At 42.7% G+C, this 20,259-nt stretch overlaps 1 protein-coding gene across 1 annotated transcript in view; it reads right to left on the bottom strand.

Annotated features, from left to right (window-relative positions):
- Positions 1-20,259, bottom strand: part of CPD (carboxypeptidase D) — a 575,290-nt gene that overhangs the window by 352,075 nt on the left and 202,956 nt on the right. Inside the window, exons 6-7 of the mRNA XM_069226269.1 lie at positions 19,453-19,644; positions 12,895-13,062 (exon numbers count right to left, since the gene is read on the bottom strand). Coding sequence (XP_069082370.1) covers positions 12,895-13,062; positions 19,453-19,644 — 360 coding nt within the window. The remainder of the gene's footprint in view (positions 1-12,894; positions 13,063-19,452; positions 19,645-20,259) is intronic.

Below are 20,259 nucleotides of genomic sequence, written 5' to 3'. Positions count from 1 at the left end.
GGCCTGCTGGCGGTGGCGTCCCCTTGGCCTTAACGATCTTTGTGTGAGTTTTGGACGGGACAGTTTTACTCACTGTTCGCTGCACCGTTGATGGTCGCTCACTTTCGGATTCGTCTGAGTCTGTCCCCTGGATGGAAATTATTTTCTCCTCTCCGACGTCGAGCTGTTCTCTCGGTGTCGACGCCATTTGCAGTCTTCTCGCTCACGTAGGGTCTTTTTAGATCGAAACGCTCGACAAGCCTCACAAGTATCCTCCCTGTGTTCTGGTGACAAACACAGATTGCAGACCAGGTGTTGGTCTGTGTAGGAATACTGTAATATCGAAATAGGTGCACTGTTCCACAAGAGAGAGGGAAAAAAAGAAAACTGATCAAATTAGAAAATGGCGAATCTATACTGAGTATTCTTAGGATGGCCCTCAAGCACCCACTAGGGTGACAGGTATCATCATCGGGCTTACTCCTCGCCAGACTGGTGCTGCAATGCCTGGCGGGCCTCCCAGCATTCTGGGTGGCACTCAACCATTGTTAATTCGCTAGCAACGAGGGTCTGGGAAAGAGACTGAGTAAGGAAAGGAGAGTATAGAATGAAAAAGAAGACTCTTAAAATTAGCTCTGAACCTGAGTCATTGTTTTAATGTGATAGAGATTGGGTTCAGGCCAAGATTAAAAACAAAAATATAAGAGTGCTACTGGAGACAATGTACCGTTACACTCTATGCTCAGGGAAGGTAGTTCACCTAATCCTGCATGGTCAACATGTTTCGCGTCTATGGTTGGTCACAAAGTGATCCAGTGACGCTTCTTCAGGACCCACAAAAAAAGCCTTTGATTATTAAACTACTTCTCCTATGTGTCAGTAATGATTTGAGTGCACAAAAAGTCACTTACAGTGTGGAAGACAGAATATGTCTAAGTCAGTTGGTCAGTACAGTCGCCCTGCATATAATCAAAAAGACACGGTACAATTAGTGCCAGTGGTCAACACAGAAAAAGACACAATTAAAAACAATTATAGTGACAACCACCCTTAATCAGTGTGTAATAAATACAGATATAAAGGTTTTGCGATGCTTACCATCCCATATTAGAGATTGGGCTCCCTAGGTCTGCGCTAGCATCAACCAAGGAGAACGAACTAGATAAAGATAATAATGATATGTAATAATGTAAAACCGCATAGTAATACATAGTGCCGAACAAGTCTGAGTAAACCTGTCTGACATATTATAGAGTTTGATGTTAGACACACTTGTGCGCAGAGATGTATGTGTTCACATTTCTAGTGTCTGTTAAAAAGCTGTTTACATGGAAAGAGAAAGTATTCTAATGCACTAGGTGGCAATGTCTCTAACCTAGAAGGTGTTACTGCTATTGACTGAACAGTCATCTTAAGAATAGGTTGCCCTGTCAGTATATAAGGGTCATATTGCCAAAAAACATACATAGCAAACACACACCTATTTTATCTTGGCCACTTAATGACCTGTTTATATAAGTAGTGTATGCTAAAAATGTCCCAGGAGGGCCTCATGCACATTGCCACACGTCCGTTCTTGCATCTGAATGAGGAAACGTAGTGTCTAACAAAGTGTAACAGGATCTAAATGATTCATGGTGGTCGCCCGGTAAAAATAAAACAAATTTAAAGGCACCATGCAAGTAATGAAGCAAATAGCGTGAGAGATAAATGTTCCCTTATGATCGGAAAATACAACAAATATCGCCGTGGTCCCTTGCTTACTTCATTTGGTCCTTGGTTCGTCAGGAAACCTACCCCCTGCCGCGCGCCTGTAGGCGGCGTGTTGATGCGGTAGGGGGTTATTTAAGCTTGCGCTGTATAACGTGAGCAACCCGGAACAAACCAGCTGGTTGTTCCGGGTACTAAAGATAGAAAAAGGACTCCCGTCTCAGCGGCCATCTTGAGGAGTCACAAAGGTATCGAGTGATTGTCACATATTGCTATTCCTGTCCAGGCATAAAAAATGGGTTACTATGGCGGCCATACTGTGTAGGAATACTTCAAGTGGCACTTCGGACAGAAGCGGAAGGGGGTCCGGTCCATTAGTCTTCGACGATGGATGTGGTCAGGCAGACCAGGCCACGCTGAAGAACGGAAGCCCCGAAGGACCGCCGGAGCACTCCTGCTGTCAGTGCTGATACAATAACACTAACCTGGTACCGAACTAGAACAATACCGTCGATTTTTCAATATTTAGCTAACTTTCCCGATTCGAAATACGGAGTGAAGAGGAACACGTCCGAACGCGATGGCTGAAAGAAAACAATCTAAGATGGAGTCGACGCCCATGCGCAATGGAGCCGAAAGGGAGGAGTCCCTCGAAAAGACTTCTTCGAAGAAAAACAACTTGTAACACTCCGAGCCCAACACCAGATGGCGGGATGTGCACAGCATGTGTATCTGCAGCTACACATGCCATTGAACATATATATATATATATATATATATATATATATATACACACACACACACACACACACACACACATACACACATATGGAAAATGTCACTTACCCAGTGTACATCTGTTCGTGGCATGAGACGCTGCAGATTCACATGCTTTGCACATCCCACCATCTAGTGTTAGGCTCGGAGTGTTACAAGTTGTTTTTCTTCGAAGAAGTATTTTCGAGTCACGAGATCGAGGGACTCCTCCCCTTTCGGCTCCATTGCGCATGGGCGTCGACTCCATCTTAGATTGTTTTCCCCGCAGAGGGTGAAGTAGGAGTTGTGTATTATAGTAATAGTGCCCATGCAATGGAGTAAATATGTATGTAGATAATGTGGTTTAAAGTGATATATTTACAACATTTTATAGAACATTTGCCCAAGGAGTTCCAAAAAAAGAGCGCAACAAGTGGTAGAGGAAGGACAGAGTATTTGCTGTGAGTATTTTGGCATCTACTCGTGTTTTACTGCATTCAAGTTAAATGTCCAAGTTCATATTTTTGGGTCCTTCATTTGATATTTGGGAAGTGAATAAATTCATTACTAAGACTAAGAGTGCTGCAGTCTTTGCCATCGTTTCCTCGTGGCTCAAAGTAGAGCAACAAAGTTGTGTACTGTTGCGCTGTTGGACATTGAAAACTCAAACACAAATTTTCAGAAACTAGGGCAGATGAAGATTTTTGCCTACTGAGATATGCTGTGATGACAGCCATACATTTAGCAAATGTTTGAGATGTAGACTTTAGTCCGAATGGTAGGACTTTGAATTGGAAGTGATTGGTGACCAACAAAGCTTAGGAATTTGATACTTCTTTTTATAGGGATGTGGAAATAGGTATCCTAAAGGTGTATTGTACACACCCAAGTTCCCTTTGATGTAACTGGGTGTAAAATATGGTGTAATGAAGAATCCTGAAATTTCTTTCCTTATCTATTTGTTCAAGACTACGTCTGAATTCTTCTTCTGGACACTTTTTGAACCAACGGGATACAGGAATAGGTTTCTATTCCTTTTTTGGTGACTGGGAACCTCCTCCACTGCATTTTCCTAACAAAATAAGTTTACCTCCCTTCGAAGCATGTCCCAATGAAAAGAAGATTTCTTTGGCTTTATGGTGGGAGGAGTGGGCCTTGATTCAAAGAGAATATCCATTCTGAGCAATAGTCAATACCTATCTGTCTGTCTGCCACTCCTGCTGGACTGTACTTACTTTCCACCGGTTTGACAAGCAAAGAGGAGGGAAAGAGGAAGTCATGGTTTGTCAAGGGGATTCCATGTTGTTGCCCTCCTCTTCTTTTGGAAGGCTTATGAGGTTAAGAATTCCCCTGATGATGTTGTGTGGTTATCGAGAGCATCTAGCAAATTATCTGTATCTCTTTATACGTTTATCTTTTTGAGCCAAACTGCTTTTAATGTCTTAATTTCTGCTTTCATGAGAATCATCTCATCATCTGCATGTGATCTGAAGAGGCAATTTCCTCCATTAACTAATGCCGCCGAGCTTCAGTTTTCAGACCTGTTGGTCTCAACCACTAACTCCTTCTGAGAGATGCACTAAGGGTATGCATGAGCATTCAGATCTAATGTGTCCACAACTGCACCAATTGTTTGACTGGAGACAAATATACTCTCTAAGGATGTCTTTAAAATCATGCCTGTCTGCCTTCAGTAATCTTTTACTGAATTTCTGAAGCGAGTCCTAGAGAGATCTTTCACCTTTCCTCGAAAGTGCAGTGGGGTTAGGAGACTTCATGGCCATCGCTAACACACTGGATATCTTTCTTTATTTAGAATACATTTTCTTCTTTCTTCATCTGGTGGAACAGAAGGAGAGACTGCATGTGATGTCTTTGTAACAGATTCAATATGAGAATCTGAAAGACTGTTCTGATGAAGAGGGGGTCCCGATGAGGAGGCTTATACTTCTGTAAAAGTCTAGACAACGTAGAATTTATCAAAGCAGGTGATAAAAATACCTGCATGAAAGGTTCAGGCAATCCAGGAACCAGCAGAAGAAGACGCTTGACTATTATTTTCTGATGTAGAGTTTCGAATATCACTGAAATCAATAGAGCTGGCATTGTGATATCCAGCTTTAGAGCTCCTATAACCAATATATCTCATAGAAGATAAGATGGTTGTCTACTGGTGAATCTCTTGCTGGAGATAAATCAGAGTGGGAAAATTGTCTCTGGTTGAAAAATCCCAAGGAAGAGATCAAAGATGAAGATAGTGTCCTTCGTCGACCACAAGATCTTCCACTTGAACATTTGATCTCTCCTCAGAAGACCATCAGGACCTCCCTATAAATTATCAAGACTGATCTCCTTCTTCTCCACCGACTATTGTCTCTTGGATATCTTACCTGAGCTTTGGAATATAAACTGTATGTGAGATCATTAATTTCTATTGCAAGTCTTTCAGGGCCAGAGGCAGGAAAGAAAACATTACTTACATGTTACTCTATTTCTCCTGTATTGGTATCTTTCATAGATTCACGTTTCAATCATCCCATTTGTTGAGCTGGGAGTCCCATGGTACACAGAGTAAGGCAATGTTAAACATAGGCAGAAAATCTTTGACAATCACAGAAGTAGCCTATTCACATAATTTTAAAAGATCAGAAGTTCAGCCAGTCAGCAAACAGCACAGTCTTAATTCTTCCGTACCCTGGTCAGCATGCTCAGATTTCAAAGCACAAGTGCTGAAGAAAAGCATAACATAACATGGGTGGGCCTGAGACAGAAAGGAGGATGGGTCACAGGTGAATCTATGAAAGATACCAACACTGAAAAACTTCAGATAAAGGTAAGTAACTATTAAGGGGACTCACCTTATTGATAGAGATGGTGCAGCAATGCTTGACTCACAGTTGTACACATGTTAAATGCAGAATCAAAAGAGTTATGTAGTTTAAAGGTGTCTGTTCTTCCAGCCCTGCAAATGTTCATTATTTGCACTCCTGAGAACAAGCCTGCAGACATAGGCACACCTCTTGTGAAATGTACTATAACACTTCCTTGGAGAGGACAGCCTGATTTATTAGAACAAAAGATTATTGCAGGAGACAGCCAGAGAGCTATTCCTTGCTCTGACAGAAATGATCTTTTTAGAGGAGGACTATAAGACACCAATAACTGTTCAGCTTGTCAAAACACTTTGTTCTGTCAATATAAAACTTTAAAGAACTCTTGACATTGAAGGGCTCTTTCTGCTCTGTTAGTTGGATTGTTAAAGTATGTTTTTAGTAATACTGGTTTGTACAAATAAAACTCGGCTGGTACTTTGTAAATGAAACATGGATTAGTTTGCAGTAGGGCTGTCCTCTTTGAAATTAAGAAAAAGGTTCTTCTGTTGTAAAGGCTTGAATTTTGCTAGCCCTCCGATAAAGTTAAAGCCAATGAGTGGCACCTTCCAAGAAAGTAATTTTAATTCTGCTTTGTGAACTGTTTCAAAAGACTTCTGATCAATTGGTATAAAACAGTACAGAAGAGGACCCAGCACACAATTATATTCGACAGTGTCCAAAAGATTTATCTTCCCATATTTGCAATAGATCACATAATTCCATAATCAGGTCTCATCAAAATAATTGTTCTCCTCAAGACCCGAGCACCAATAGCATCAGTAATTATATATGTAATCAAACACAAAAGTGCAGCAATAATCGCCTTGACCCCCATCCTGCATTTAAAGAATTGGTATAAAACAGTGTTTAACTGCCACAGAATCGGATGAATTCTTAATGGGGGTGGGGGAGAGATAATCTAAAGATTATTAAGGAATTCTTTAAACAGTCTATCAGATCATAGTGATTTCTGGGTCAATGTTTTTTTGTAATGTATATTGGCATCTAAATGGAGTTTGACTGATTTGGTATTAGGCCGGATCTAGATAAAACTCAGTAATTATGGTAGTACTTGTGGTGGAGCTTAGGCCTTGAGAGTAAACTGTTCTTCCTGCACAGGAACACAATTGTTTCCATTTTGCTAAACAATGCATCTATTGAAATTGCTTCGGCTTTAGCCATTATATCTCTGAAGTCCTCTCAGATGTCAAAGAGGTGGAATTAATTGAATTCAGGAGCCAAGCCAACAAGCCCCTCAGTGTGTAAATGGACAAATAATCTGCCTGCTGTACGGTCTCAACAGTTTCGGTATTGGCTTCAATGGAATTTGAGGGTAGTCTGAAAGAAGAAGTAGCTCTGTGAACCAATGTTTTCTGAACCACCATGGAGCTATTAGAAGGAGGTGACACCACTCCCTCCTTATCTTTGTCAAGACCCTGAGATTCATGGGAAGGAATGGTAAAAAGTACGCATGAGGTCCTGACCAATTCATTGAAACGCATTCCCGGATGATGCAGTAAGCGCATGCTGTCTGGCATTATGCCAGCATTTGCAATAAATTCATAACTGGTTTAACCCAGAGGAAGATGTTGTTCAGTTACATTTGATTCAAATCCCATTCATGACACTTGGTTTTATGCAGAGGTTGTTGGCCCACAAATTAGTTATGCCTGGTATAGGTTCAGCCTTTATTTAAATATGGTTTCTTAGGGCCCAGTCACAAATAGGCTGCGCTTTCTTGGACAAGACAGGAACGTGTTCATCCCCGCTTGCAGACCTAGTACATGCCTGTGTTGCCTGTCCAAACCAATACCAAGGAGTTTTTTTCTTTAATTCTTGGGACAAAAGAATGCAGGCCAGTGCTATGGCTCTCAACTCCAGGATACGGATATGTATTTGCCCGTATTGGGGTGACCATATACTGCTAATTCCTGCAAAAGTGCACCCCAAACCTCTAGGGAGGACAGTCTGTTAAGGATTTAAGTGCACTCCTGGAGAAAAGACAATCGGATGGTGTGGTTGTGTTGCGACTGCCAAGTGAAGGCTTTTCTCATTTGGCTTGTGACTTATGACAAACTGTTCTTCTATTTGTAGCCATTTTTTGTCACACTGTTCTTGAAAGGACCTCATATGAAGGCAGAAATGTGGGATCAAAGAGGTGTAGGAGGACACCACTCCTAAAAAGGACTCAGAGCCACACAGACTGTTTTTTTCTTTTTGTAACTTCTTGGCCTAGGTGATTAGGCGCCCAACTCTCTTCTTGGATGGAAAAGACTTGTGCACAATAATGTCTAGTATCACTCACAAAAACGGGCTCTTTTTACACAAGATTAAAGTCTATATGTCCTTGTTTCGAAAAGGACCAATCTGTTGAAGAGCAGCAGCAGTCTCTGGTTGATGCTTCTGTGGCTGTGGTGGAATCTGCTTTGTCTAGATACAGGAAATTGTGATCACCACGCTTTCTCAGATGTGCTCCTATTGGAGCCATACAGTTTGTGAATATCTTCGGAGCTGATTTGAGGTTAAATAGGAGGACTTTAAACTGATAGTGGCAATGGGTCACTGCGAATCTACTGTACCTTCGATGAACCAGTATATCAAAATATGCATCAATTAGATCCAGAGGTGTCATGTAAACCGTATAACAGTTTGAGAACTTCTTTCCAAGTTACCATTTGAAATATTTCTTGAGAAACTATTTTAGATTCTATAGATCCAGAATCACTTCTCCATATTTTTTTTTTGTGAGGACAAATTTAAGAATAAAAGCCTAAATTACACTAGAACTTGAGGTCTTCAATAGCTCCCTTTTGTAACATGGTGCTAATCTCTGCTTGTAACAAATAAGGATATCTATGGGGCTCACTGGTTGGTGGTGTAGCTGGTGGTTTTTGAATGAATTCCAATGTGTGGCCTAACTATGAAGTCCAATACCCAGCTATCAAAATGTTATATCAGCCTATTGCTTGTAACAAAAATATTTTTCCTCCACACAGGTGGTTCTGAATTATTTGTGATCACCACCTACATATAGTCACTAATATCTTGAATCTCACTGCCTCATGACATTCTCAGATGTCCTTTGCAGGGCCTGCTTATGACAGGACTGTGATAGCACCCCAGCGATAGGTCCTCAAAAAGAATATTAGTGCCTTCCAAGGACTCCAGGAAGGATCTGAGGTTGCCTCTGCTGAAGGACACCTAAAGATGTTGTGTCCATGAAGATACTGAAGATATGGCTCAATGTCCAACAACAACGGATGGTCATAATCTCATAAAATTGCTAGGGTGCGCTGACTAATGTTGCCACCATTGCCGAATATTGTCTGCTGAGCCTTCTGCCCACTCTATTGGGGGTCTCAGTGCATGGAGAGGTTTATTTCTGTAACAGTTGTTGGGCTGACTACTGAGTCTGCATGGGGTGGTCAGCGAAACAAGACTAAGCATTTTCAGAGGCCTTGCTTTTTTTTTTTTTTTTTAATTAAATCAAGCCTCGGAAATAACTGCAGCCACTGTGGCAGGATTTTTCTTGACCTTCAGGCATTCTGGTCAGATACAGTCAATAATTAGTATTGCTTTTATTGATTTCCTTGTAGGCTCCTTAAAATAAAATCATAAGCAAAGCAGTCAATTGTTTTTGCTGGTATGTCGAATCTTTTAGAAGCCTTTCCGAAGAGATTGTGAAAACTGCAAATGTAATCCTGAGGTGAAAATGGTGTAGGAGTGACATCCCCTGAAATGGATGTTAGCAACATCCCATTCTGGGCCTGTAGACTGAGGAGAGACAGACTGCAGTAGACCATCATAGTTCGTGTGGCAGGAGGATTAGACTGAGTTAGCAATGGAGAATGATGCATTGAAAATGTTGAAGGTTTTTGCGTGAGGAACGCGCACATGGAGTGGTAGCCTGATGTGAGGCCTTGAATAAAGCAGCGATGGAGGTTGTTTTGCATATTTTGATTAATGAAAGTATTTATAATATTGTGAAAACCTAAGTTTCAGATCGGACTGTATCCTCCTCATTATCCTCCTCCTCGATATCATCCTCCTCACAATCCTCCTCAATCTTCCTCCTCCCCCCACTATCATCACTATATCGCCCTCTCTCATCGCCATATCGCCCTCTCTCATCGCCATATCGCCCTCTCTCATCGCCATATCGCCCTCTCTCATCGCCATATCGCCCTCTCTCATCGCCATATCGCCCTCTCTCATCGCCATATCGCCCTCTCTCATCGCCATATCGCCCTCTCTCATCGCCATATCGCCCTCTCTTATCGCCATATCGCCCTCTCTCATCGCCATATCGCCCTCTCTCATCGCCATATCGCCCTCTCTCATCGCCATATCACCCTCATCGCTATATCACCCTCATCACTATATCACCCTCATCACTATATCACCCTCATCACTATATCACCCTCATCACTATATCACCCTCATCACTATCTTGCAACGCTTCCTTATCCAGAAGCTGTAGAGATGGCTATGATGAAATCTTGAAAAGTGACATGTTTTATGGCATAAGCAGCATTAGCATGGCAGTTTCTGAAATGGGAGTAATCATAAAAGTTCTTGATGTTTTTCGTAGGATTAACTCAGAAGACTAAGCAGTCGTCGGCAGTGTGGACTGAAACACCTTGGATGGTGTTGGTGTAGCGATGCTCGTCTGTGGTAGCCTCAATTACATTTTACTCATCTAATCAGATATTCCTATAGTCAACGATGAATGGAGATCAGTTTTCTGCGTCGACAGAAGTGCCAATGCTGGTTTTGAGGATGATGCTGTTGACTCCAATTTTAAAACTGGCTTCTCAGGGTCCTTTCCTGCAATGGATGGTTCAGAGGGCTGTTTGCTGAGTTGAAGCAATTTTTCCAGTCAGCATAACTATCTCAGGAGTGTCTTTCGTATCTTTCAGATATTTTGTGTGACTTTCTCGGAGGTTCCTCAGAGATGGGGGCTGAGAGGAGGACTCGGAGTGGGAGTGAACTCTATCTGAGCTTCACCCAAGGCTTTTGAAGTACCCCCATATTTCTCTTCAGAGTACTGAGTCTCTCCTGATCTTGATGTTTGTAGCCATAATAAAAAGTATAATGTCTCAGTATTTTAGAGTTTTGTGGAAAACGTTTGACATATTTTGCAGTCTTTACTTGTGTAGTCAGAACATAAACAATATATTCAGTCCTTGAGAAAATCTTCAGAATGGAGTCTCTTCCAATCACAGGCTCCACATGGTAAGTTGCCACCGGGTGGTTATAGTTAGGTCAGCGTTTCCATAGGAAATTAGTTTTTGTTTTGCTAATAACTTTAGCACCGTTTGACATATATTCACAAAACGTTCCCAAAAAAAAAAAAAAAAGTGCTACTTTGTCTAGTTTGTGCATGGAAAGCTCTGGAGTGATCGGTCAAGTGGCGGCTGAGTAAAAGGAGAGGTCCCAAAATACAAAATCCCCTTGGATTTTACATTGATTTTTCTAAACCACGCTACTGCTGAACGGAACTACACCAAATTTGGCAGGAAGCTAGATCTTGATCCAGAAAGTGCTTTTAGGATGTGGTGTAAATCCATTCAGTAGTTTGATATACTGAGTCTCAAAAATATCTGTATATCAAGAAGGTTGAGTTAGAGGGACTCTCGCAAGAGTCCCTCAAACCCACTTATGAAAAAGACAGCGTCAGTTTGCATATAAATATATACATACACATATACACACACACACACGCACACACACACACACACACACACACACACACACACACACACACTTGTTTTCAAGTTTAAAAAAAGCATGCAGGGATCCCACCTATAGGCAAGACTTTTCAGTGCTTGTGACTGAGGATTCCCCCTCACTATGAGAATGTTCTAAAGTAAACAACAATCCCAAAATAAGGAAACTACTGAAATGAAGTTATTCTTGCAAGATCTTGGTGTTTTAAGCACGTTCACCATGATAAAATGAGCAGTTTCTGGTGCAATGCAAAACCAAACCACACCACACTCTCAATTTATTTGGCCTAAGCTACTGGGGGGGGCCCAAAACCAAAGAGAAAATAAAGAATCTGGTCTTCCTGATCAACTGACAGCTACTTTAAATCCTGAAGATTTATGTAGTGGTCAATGGGGCAAACTACCATTTTAACAGGCTGAGAAATCTTCTGTCGCCATTTGACTGAAACGGTTCTGTGGACCAGGCAGGTACTTGATTAGACTCAAGTCAGGGCTTTAAGTGGGATGAAAAAAACGGGGAGGTCTTTAAGAGTGGCATGGCCTGTGCAATTATAGGCATGGCTTAAACAAGTAAACCAAACGTCTGATTTTAATAGTGTTCCACTCACCAGTATTTTGGTCTCTCTCTGAGCTTTGGTATTGCATCGAGGAGATAACTGGCAAACACCTAAAGCCACCCTGGATCGTTCGATTTTTCAACGGTTGCCTCTGTGCACTCTGAATAGAGGCCAAGGATTGGATGACCATGTATTCTGAAGAAATGTTTGATCCACTGAGTTGCACTGCCAAAAACTTGCACTGCCTTGAGCCTGAACATCAGAGGTCTCAGTCGTTTCTGTATGCATTATGCAAGAATAATGTGCTGAGAAAAAAAACAACAAAAAAAAAACACAACATCCTGGGAATAGCTAACACTCTAATGGAGAGCAAGATTCAGTAAAACATGTGAAATATAAATGGGATCTAAATCACTGATATGGATCACTTGAACAGGTATTACTTTCATTGTTCAGAAATCGTCAGTTTTTTTCCTGGTAAAGTTAAGGACATGAATACAGGGTCCAACAGGGGGCCAGTTTCAAAGTCTGTTCTAAAATACTACTAGGTCAGAGACGCGGACGGAACCAGCCCACTCAAAGCCCTCACTAAATTAATATCCTATAAACAGCTCTCACCAAAATTCAGCTGTAGAAACTGCTGAACACAAACCAATGTAACACTCAGCATTACAATTAAACACTTTTGTCTGTGTGGCGCAAATTATTACATATAGAGTTCTGTGCGCGAACTCCTTATATATGTGATGATTCAGCTGCTTCTGACCGGTACTCTCACTGCTTGAAGTACAAGTCTCCAACAGTTTCTCCTAATAATGAAGCCAAAATGCAAAATGATATTGTACAGCTTGGAGCTGAGCACAAGACTGCACACGGGATGGAGTGGCAACACCCACAAAGAGAGAAAGAGGGGCAGCCTTCTTTTGATCACCCACCCCTACTGATTGTAAGACATCCATCCCCTAAATAATTAACACTAACAATTTCCAACAGCGTAAGAAGGAGTCAACTTCCCATGCATAGTGCTCACAAGCACATCAATTCATTTTCATTTCTTTTACTAAAATATGAAAAACATTCACTGTGCGTGCACTGTTTTTTGGCAGGTAAAGTGGTTTGCTAGCAATTACATTTCTGATGGTTAGTGAGGGGCCACTTGACTCAGAGCTGGGTCACTCCACCTCATAATCAGATACTCGCACCGCAATTCTTCAAAGTTAGGAAGCAATGAATACTCAGTTTGACTTTTAATGCAAATTTAAAGTTTGGAAGCAAAAATTGGAAGCATACCTCCATGCAAATTCGCTGACAAAACAAAAGGAAATGTCTTCAGCCAGTTCATGACAGCAGATGTTTCTGGCTGAGGAGGGTCTGTGATCTGAACAAACTGGTCCGGGAAGTTTCGGTTCAGGTCGTAGTTGTTGCTGTTATTCCTGCCAACTACGCCAAAGTGGTCTCCTTTTAGATAAAAAAAAAATTGTAACAGTACAAATGATTTAGAGTATATTTATCAAAGAATCAGACGATTTAATTTGAAACCCACTAATGGGGACATTTTGTAAGTGTAACAACTATTAGCCTTTTACACAGCTGCTCTGAATTGACATTTAAACCTCACTTTCTAATGATAGGCCAACTAAGGGAACATAGTTTATCAGTTCAAATTCAAATATCAAGCTTTTAGATTAGTTTGTTTTTAAAGACCAAGTTACTTACCTTCGGTAATGCTTTTTCTGGTGAATACTCTAACCACAGATTCGCCACTTTAGAATATTCCCCAAGCACCAGACTGGATCCAGAAATGTTTCTAGCAGTGTTTTGGCGTGGCGCTAGGTGGTGCCATGCAGTACTTCACTGAATTAATTCTGCCCCAGAAAGTCTCCCTTGCGCGGCGATGTCACTTTCTTACTTAACTCTTTCCACTTCCTCGGACACAGAGCACAAAAGAATCCGAAGTGCTAGAGTGATTTTCTTGAAATCGGAACCTTCTTTAGATGTTAAAGAGGCCACTCCATAGCAACAACGTGGGAGAGCAGTGGGGAATCTGTGGGCAGACGGTGTACCCAGCAGAAAGAGCTTATTACTGAAGGTAATTACCTTGTTATTCTGATGGATCCTTCTAACTGCAGGTTCCCCATCTTTAGAATGGATATCAAAACAATAACTACCAAGCTGAAGGGTATGTTGAGAGGACTCGGACCAGAAACTCCTGCAGTACACAACGGGCAAAATGCCCTTCCCGCAGGAGCAGGGTTGGTGAACATGTACACTGACGTTCATGTAGCAGCCTGACAAATTTCCAGAACAGGCACGCTGGTGTCAACAGTTCCAGCAGCTTTGGCTCTGGTGGATATAGCCCCTAGTCATTCCAGAGGGTGTATCTTGGCCAGTGCATAGCAGGTCCTAAAGAAAAGGACTATCACCATCATAGAGAATTTGTCTGCAAGATCTTACCATCTTTGCTCCTGAGAACTGCACAAAGAGCTGACTGTGCACCCAATGGTCCTTGGTACGACAAGTAGAAGCTAAGGGCTTTTTAAGGGTCCATCCAATTGAGTCTTTCCTCCTTGAGATGCGAGTCGGTGCAAAGAAAATTGTGAGGGTGATGAAATGCCCAACGTGAAATGATAACACAACTGTCAGCACGAAGACCTCCATGGTCCTCAACACCATCTTGTTTGCGAAGAAGTTGGTGCAAGGTTGCTGCACAGAGTCTGAAGCTCATTCATGTGTCAAGCTGAAGTGATCACAATGGGAAAAGCAGTTATGAGAGTAGGAAGATGCAATGAATAGCTGTGCATGGGCTCGAATGAAGTGCATGAGGAATGTGAGAACCAGATTAAGATCCCACTTCAGCATCACAGTTTGGGAGGGAAGAATGTGTCAAATGCATCACAACAGGCTATTTAAACAAGTATGATAGGCCTGGTAAAGTCTACAAGGCCAACAAATAACTTTTTTAGTGGCAACTGCAAGATCTTGCTAAGCTAGAGAAAAAACAAACATCCGACAGTTTGACTTGTAAGGGGTCTTTGATGCAGACCAGGCTACAAATCTGTCCAAGCACTCGGTGAAGATGGGCTTTGTACAGGAACGCCTGGGTGTAGAAATGGCATCCACAATTTTCCATGGAAAATCAAATACAGTAAACTGTCTCCAATCAGTCTCCATGCATGGAGGTGTAAACTGTGCAAAACCCTGCTGTGCTGCGACAGAAGACCTTTCGACGGTGGGAGCCTGACGAGAGAACAAATGCTCATGCCCAGATGTTCAGGGCACCTCACGCTCCTAGCCCAATATGGAACCACTATGATGAAGTGTGCATAGCCATTCCAGATTGCCTCCAGAACTTGGGAAAGGAAAGGCAGTGGTGGAAAGGCATGCAGGAGTCCTGTGCTCCACTTTAGGTGAAATGAATGTCCTAGACCAGAGTATTCTTTGGAACTGCTATTTACTGACAGTTGAGCTTCTCTGCCTTGGCATTTAAAGATCCCGTCACCTGGTTCATGACAAACCGAGTCCCATGAGATGCCAGCCAAATCCAGAGTCTGTTGTGGTACGACCGGGAAGTCTTGTTGTCCATGACAAGCTGCACCAGGCTTCCCTTAATAGAAGTCAGGAAGGGCTTTCATGCCAAGCAGATGGCTCCGTAGCTCCAACAGATTTATCAAGAGCCAGGATTCTGCCAGAGAACTTTGATCTTCTCCATCAGTTGACCTCCCTCTGCCCTCTCACCCTATCTAGCAGGGACATATTTGTTGTCACTATCAACTCAGGGTGGAGAAGGAAGAGGGGGCAGACCAGTGGTCAAATATCCACCACTGCAGATTTTGAGCAGTCTCCACTGCAACCCGGATGACATTTGACAGTTTTACTTAGTGCTGGGCCCACTGAGAGTTGAGGTCTCACTACAGATATGGCATCAAAAACCTGGCAAAGGGGACAAGCAAGATGTGGGAAGCCAACAGTTCAAGAAGGTCTGAAGTAATTCTGACTGAGAATCACACATAAGGCCGAAACATCAGGTTCATAGCCCGGAGGTCTTGGGCTCACTGCAATGGAGGAAGGGCCCTGAACAGCTCCATGTCCAGAACAGGTCAAATAAAAGCCTCTACAAAGGAGTCCGGTACAAATTAAGCTTGCTGACTGGGAACCTCAGTGATGTTAGGAGGTTTACATCATCTGGAGAACACCATCAGGATCATGAACTCAAGGTAGGAGAAAACAGATATCCTCAACCTCCACTGACATGCGGTGACCACTGCCATAATTTTCATGAACATCGGAGGGGTGCTAGTAAGGACAAAGGACAAATGCTCCTGGCCACCCTCAAACCGCAGGTAGCATCTGCAAGACTGCAGGACGGGCACATGAAAGCATGCATCCTGCAGTTCCAAAGCAATCATCCAGTTGCCTTGATCCAGGGTAGACAGAGCTTGGGCCAAAGAAAGCATTCTGAATACATTCTACTAGAGGAAGGCTCTGATAGGGCAAAAATCTAAAACAAGACGGAGGCCTCCAGCCATCTTCGGGACAAGGAATTAGGAGGCGTGGTAGCAAGCCCCAAATCCAGGACCATCTTGATGGCTCTTTTGGCCAATACTATTTTGCTGCAAGAGATGCAGGCTGTAAGGTGGGGCTGCAAAGGAAGGACCCATCTGCCTGATGCGACTGTCTCCCACTCTGGAAGAAAAAGATCTTATCTTGCTTCCTACAGGGTGACTGTGAGCCACTAAAGGTAAGCTAATGTGGCTTGGAGGCTGATGGGGTGAAGTACAAAATAGGGAGTGTCCCTGATGACCTGTGCAACGTCTGCTGGATCCCCAGCCACGAAAGGGGGTGACTATTGTGGTGGTGGCAGGGCTTAGCACTGCACATACACTAGCCTTCTGGAATATAGTCAAAAGGGGAGAAACTGCTGTGGAATGTGTCAGGCAGGAGTTGAAAGGCCCAAAGAACAAATGGTAGCTCTGCTTTCCTTAAAGCACAGAAGGGCAGAATCAGCCTTTTCTCCAAAAAGGTGGGAGCCATCAAAAGGCAAATTAATCAGGGATGTCTGCAAGTTCCCAGAAAAGCAAGTGGATCTCATCCATGTGTGACAGAAGAACACCACATTAGTGCCCCTAGCATGCCACAAGCAGTCAGTAGTGTCCACACCAGCCCGAATGACATATGGTTGTGTGCTGGCCGACCTGAATGGTTTGGGCCAAAGTAGTCTGAAATTCATCTGGAACCGCTGGCAAGACCTTGCTGGTCACATCCCAAAGGGTGTGTGTATATATAATAGTCTAACAAGCAGACCACACTGACTGAAAGCAATGCCAAGCAGAGGCGGTGAATATCCCTATGTTGAAGAACGCCTCAACACGTTGACACCCTGTCCAGAGGGTTGTATGCAACACTCAGGAGTTGGGAGTTGAGAAAGGAAGTCCTGGTCACCTGGTGCAGGCCTATGGCGCATGGCCATTTGTCTATTTACTGGGGAGCAAGAGCAGGGCTTTGCCCAGGTACCCTTAAGGATGTGTCAGTCAAGGGTCGATTAAATAGGATAAATGGTTCAGATAAAGGTGGCCCTGGGTACAAAACTTCAGTCAGTACATTGGTTTTTACTTTAACTGTGTAGCTGCAGGTCCATGACCTCAGCAGCATGTTTAATTACCACAGCAAAAGATGTGCATGTTTCCATTGGGCGTCCCATGGGTGATACCTCGTGTGTCCGGGAGGTATCAAGCCCTTGGACTCTTGTAAGTCTGTATATGTCAACATAGTGTGGAAGTAAATCACACCGGTCATTATCCAGCTGATCAGAATGTCAACCAAAAAGATGATAAAGCCTCTGAGGAAGGCTTTACGGAAGAGTTTTGTTTGAATCTGAGCATGCTGAGACCAGGTGTGATGGAGTAGAGTCACAGCATGACCCGCAGTCTGGGTCCGAAGCAAATTCAGTTTGAGGCAGCAGGGACTCTTCCTCTGGTGCAATTGGGACCTCTCTGTGAAGAGAAAACCAGTGTGGATCTTAGTGCTGAGGTTGACAATGGCACCCGTGTCAAGACAGACCTGAGGCAGGTTTTAAGGATCAAAGCGTGATGAAGGCGGACCCACAGCTGGTAATCCAACTGGAGGCCCCTGCAAATCAGTTGTGCCACAAGGCTTGCCGGAGAGAGCCGAAGAGTGCCAAAATTATGGAGCGTGGTCACCTTAAAGGCCTCAACTTGCTCTGGTGACACCAATGGCCTGGAGAAGCTTGGAACAATGTGTTCGTAGTAGAATTGGAGGATCAGGTGCAAGAGTTGACATCTAGACGCACTTCTGACTTCTCTTTGGACAAACAGTGGTGCAATGGAGGTTGAGTCCCACTTCTTGAGTTTCTTATTTGACTTACCAGACAACCACCTCAACAAAGAAGAAGAACTGTTGGGGGAGTGGTCTTGAGAATGAGTCCATGCTCTCATCTTAGACCAGGAGTGGGACTTGCGTCAAATATTTTTTTTGGTGTTCAGTGCCATGTAATTTCACTTTACGGTCCTGTATCACCTTTGGTTGCATTAGGGCACATTCCTTTGTGCCCCAAAACAGCAGAGGCAGACCTTATGCCGGTCTGTCAGACATCTTTCCTGAACCCTTCAGTTTTCAGCAAACACTGTTCCCTTGAACACTGAAAAACATTTCCAAAAGAACATGTCAACTGTCAAAAGAGCAGAGCTCTGAATCACATACAAAGGCTTGAAGGAAAGGAAGCCATCCTGCAGGGGTGGCACTTTTCTGGCTCCCTTCAGTCACTTTCGGGGTGGAACAAAGTCAGTGAATAGTTACATGGCACCAGCCAGCGGCGTGTATAAGCACTGCTGTGAAAATATCACTGTCTTCAGACTGAAACCCTATAGCCATTTAGGGTCTAATTACGAATGCCCCGATAATTGTGATGGGGCCACTAGCAGGAGTTACCAACCCCATCAAGATCACAAGGTGCCAGCTTTGTCAGCTTCTGCCAATGTCAAGGTATAACACAGGCTGGGTGGGGGTATGGAGAAAGTATGGGTCTCAGTAATGAATACCTATGGCCACATAATTCCCTAAGAAACTACAAAAGTGAGTATTTCAGAGTTGGGAATTGGTGACTATTGGCTAAGATGTCACCCAAATCTTAACCCTTCTCTTACAAACAACACTTACAGATATCAGAGCCACAAACCAAGCTGACTTCTTTTTGAACTGGTGATATCAAGCCAAAAGTGCTCCCCCTCGTTTTATCAACTAAACTGTGTGCTTTGTCTGTGGGTGAATTTCCTTCTTCGACCAGTAATTGCACCCTATTTTACAAACCCAATATCAAAAATGGTGGTACTAGTGAAGCTGATTCTTCACCCTGGCAGTCAACCTGTTTACAGAGGCCACACAAAATAATTTTTATTATTTCACCACTACAATGCTAGGCTGATACTGGAATCATGACTGGCATGCCTGAATAAACAAAGTTGAAAAACTGATAAAAAAGAAATGATGATTTGGTGAACTCTGTTCAGTTTTACTCTTAGATTCCACATTTCATCACATTGCGGTGTCCTGTGTAAAGCCCTTTATGCCTGTGCCTCAGGTTTATCTATCAAAATATACGTTTTTAGATATAGTACTGCAGGGGCACAAAGAATTCATCTGTAGAACGCTCTAATGGATGCCATAGAACCTTCACTACATTTAATTATATTGCTATCTCAAGCAGTAAGTAGTCTTACTTTTCAGTTTTGTGAGGTATTTAAATAATTAAGAATTTAATGAGCAAATAACACACAACCACAGTTTGCCCAGTATGAAAAACAAATTGACACCACATTGAACATTGAGAGTTACCTTCTTGAGCTTTTTCATATCCATCTGGATTCATGGAGGGCATGATGTGTATCCTAGTGTCCTGGATCATTTTGGTGACTTCTGGGTCACTTCCAACATTTTTGCATAGATATTCGATGAGGTTGAGCAGCAGCTCCCGCCCCACCACCTCATTGCCATGCATGTTCCCAATGTATTTGAATTCTGGCTCACCTAAAAGCAGAAAACACACCAATTGAAAGTAAACTGCACAGAACTCCTGCAGCACTCATGGAGGTACTTTATTAGAGTTGATGAAGCAGTTTTTAGCTTTGTGATCGTTTGTTAACATTAGCCATTATTGAAAAATATTCAACTAGTACTGCAGCAGTGGGGTATACGAAAAATAAGTTTTTTTTGTTTTGTTTGGGTAGGTATGGGCTGCAAAAAGCAACAGTTATTGTTACAGGCTTAGGAGAAAAGGGGATGTAGTTACAACTTGTCCTCTCATGGGTAATATGGTTCAACATCCTAACAAGGAGAATGTTCTTTCTAAAAGCCTTACAGAAAGAAAGCTCACAGAAAGGAGAAATGCCTTTATTAAACGTTCCAAAGACACTTAGTCACGCTATTTTTTAAAGAAGCAAGGACATTCACATTTTCATGCACTTCAAAAGTTACAACCTGTACTTTCTGATGCAGGCTGTAGTATTTAAGCTGTTACTAGAGGGCCTTCAAGTTAGTTGCAGGTGCTTTCTGTAGCAGAATGCAACACATTAAACTGTTGCTTGAAATACTATAAGGATAATTGGTCATTTTTCATAAATCCTCTTGCAAGTATAAGATATA

Source organism: Pleurodeles waltl, chromosome 3_1 (assembly GCF_031143425.1).
Source record: "Pleurodeles waltl isolate 20211129_DDA chromosome 3_1, aPleWal1.hap1.20221129, whole genome shotgun sequence".
Classification (NCBI taxonomy): Eukaryota; Metazoa; Chordata; class Amphibia; order Caudata; family Salamandridae; genus Pleurodeles; species Pleurodeles waltl.
The sequence above is the reverse complement of the archived record's forward strand: the minus strand, read 5'-3'. Positions and strand labels throughout refer to the sequence as shown.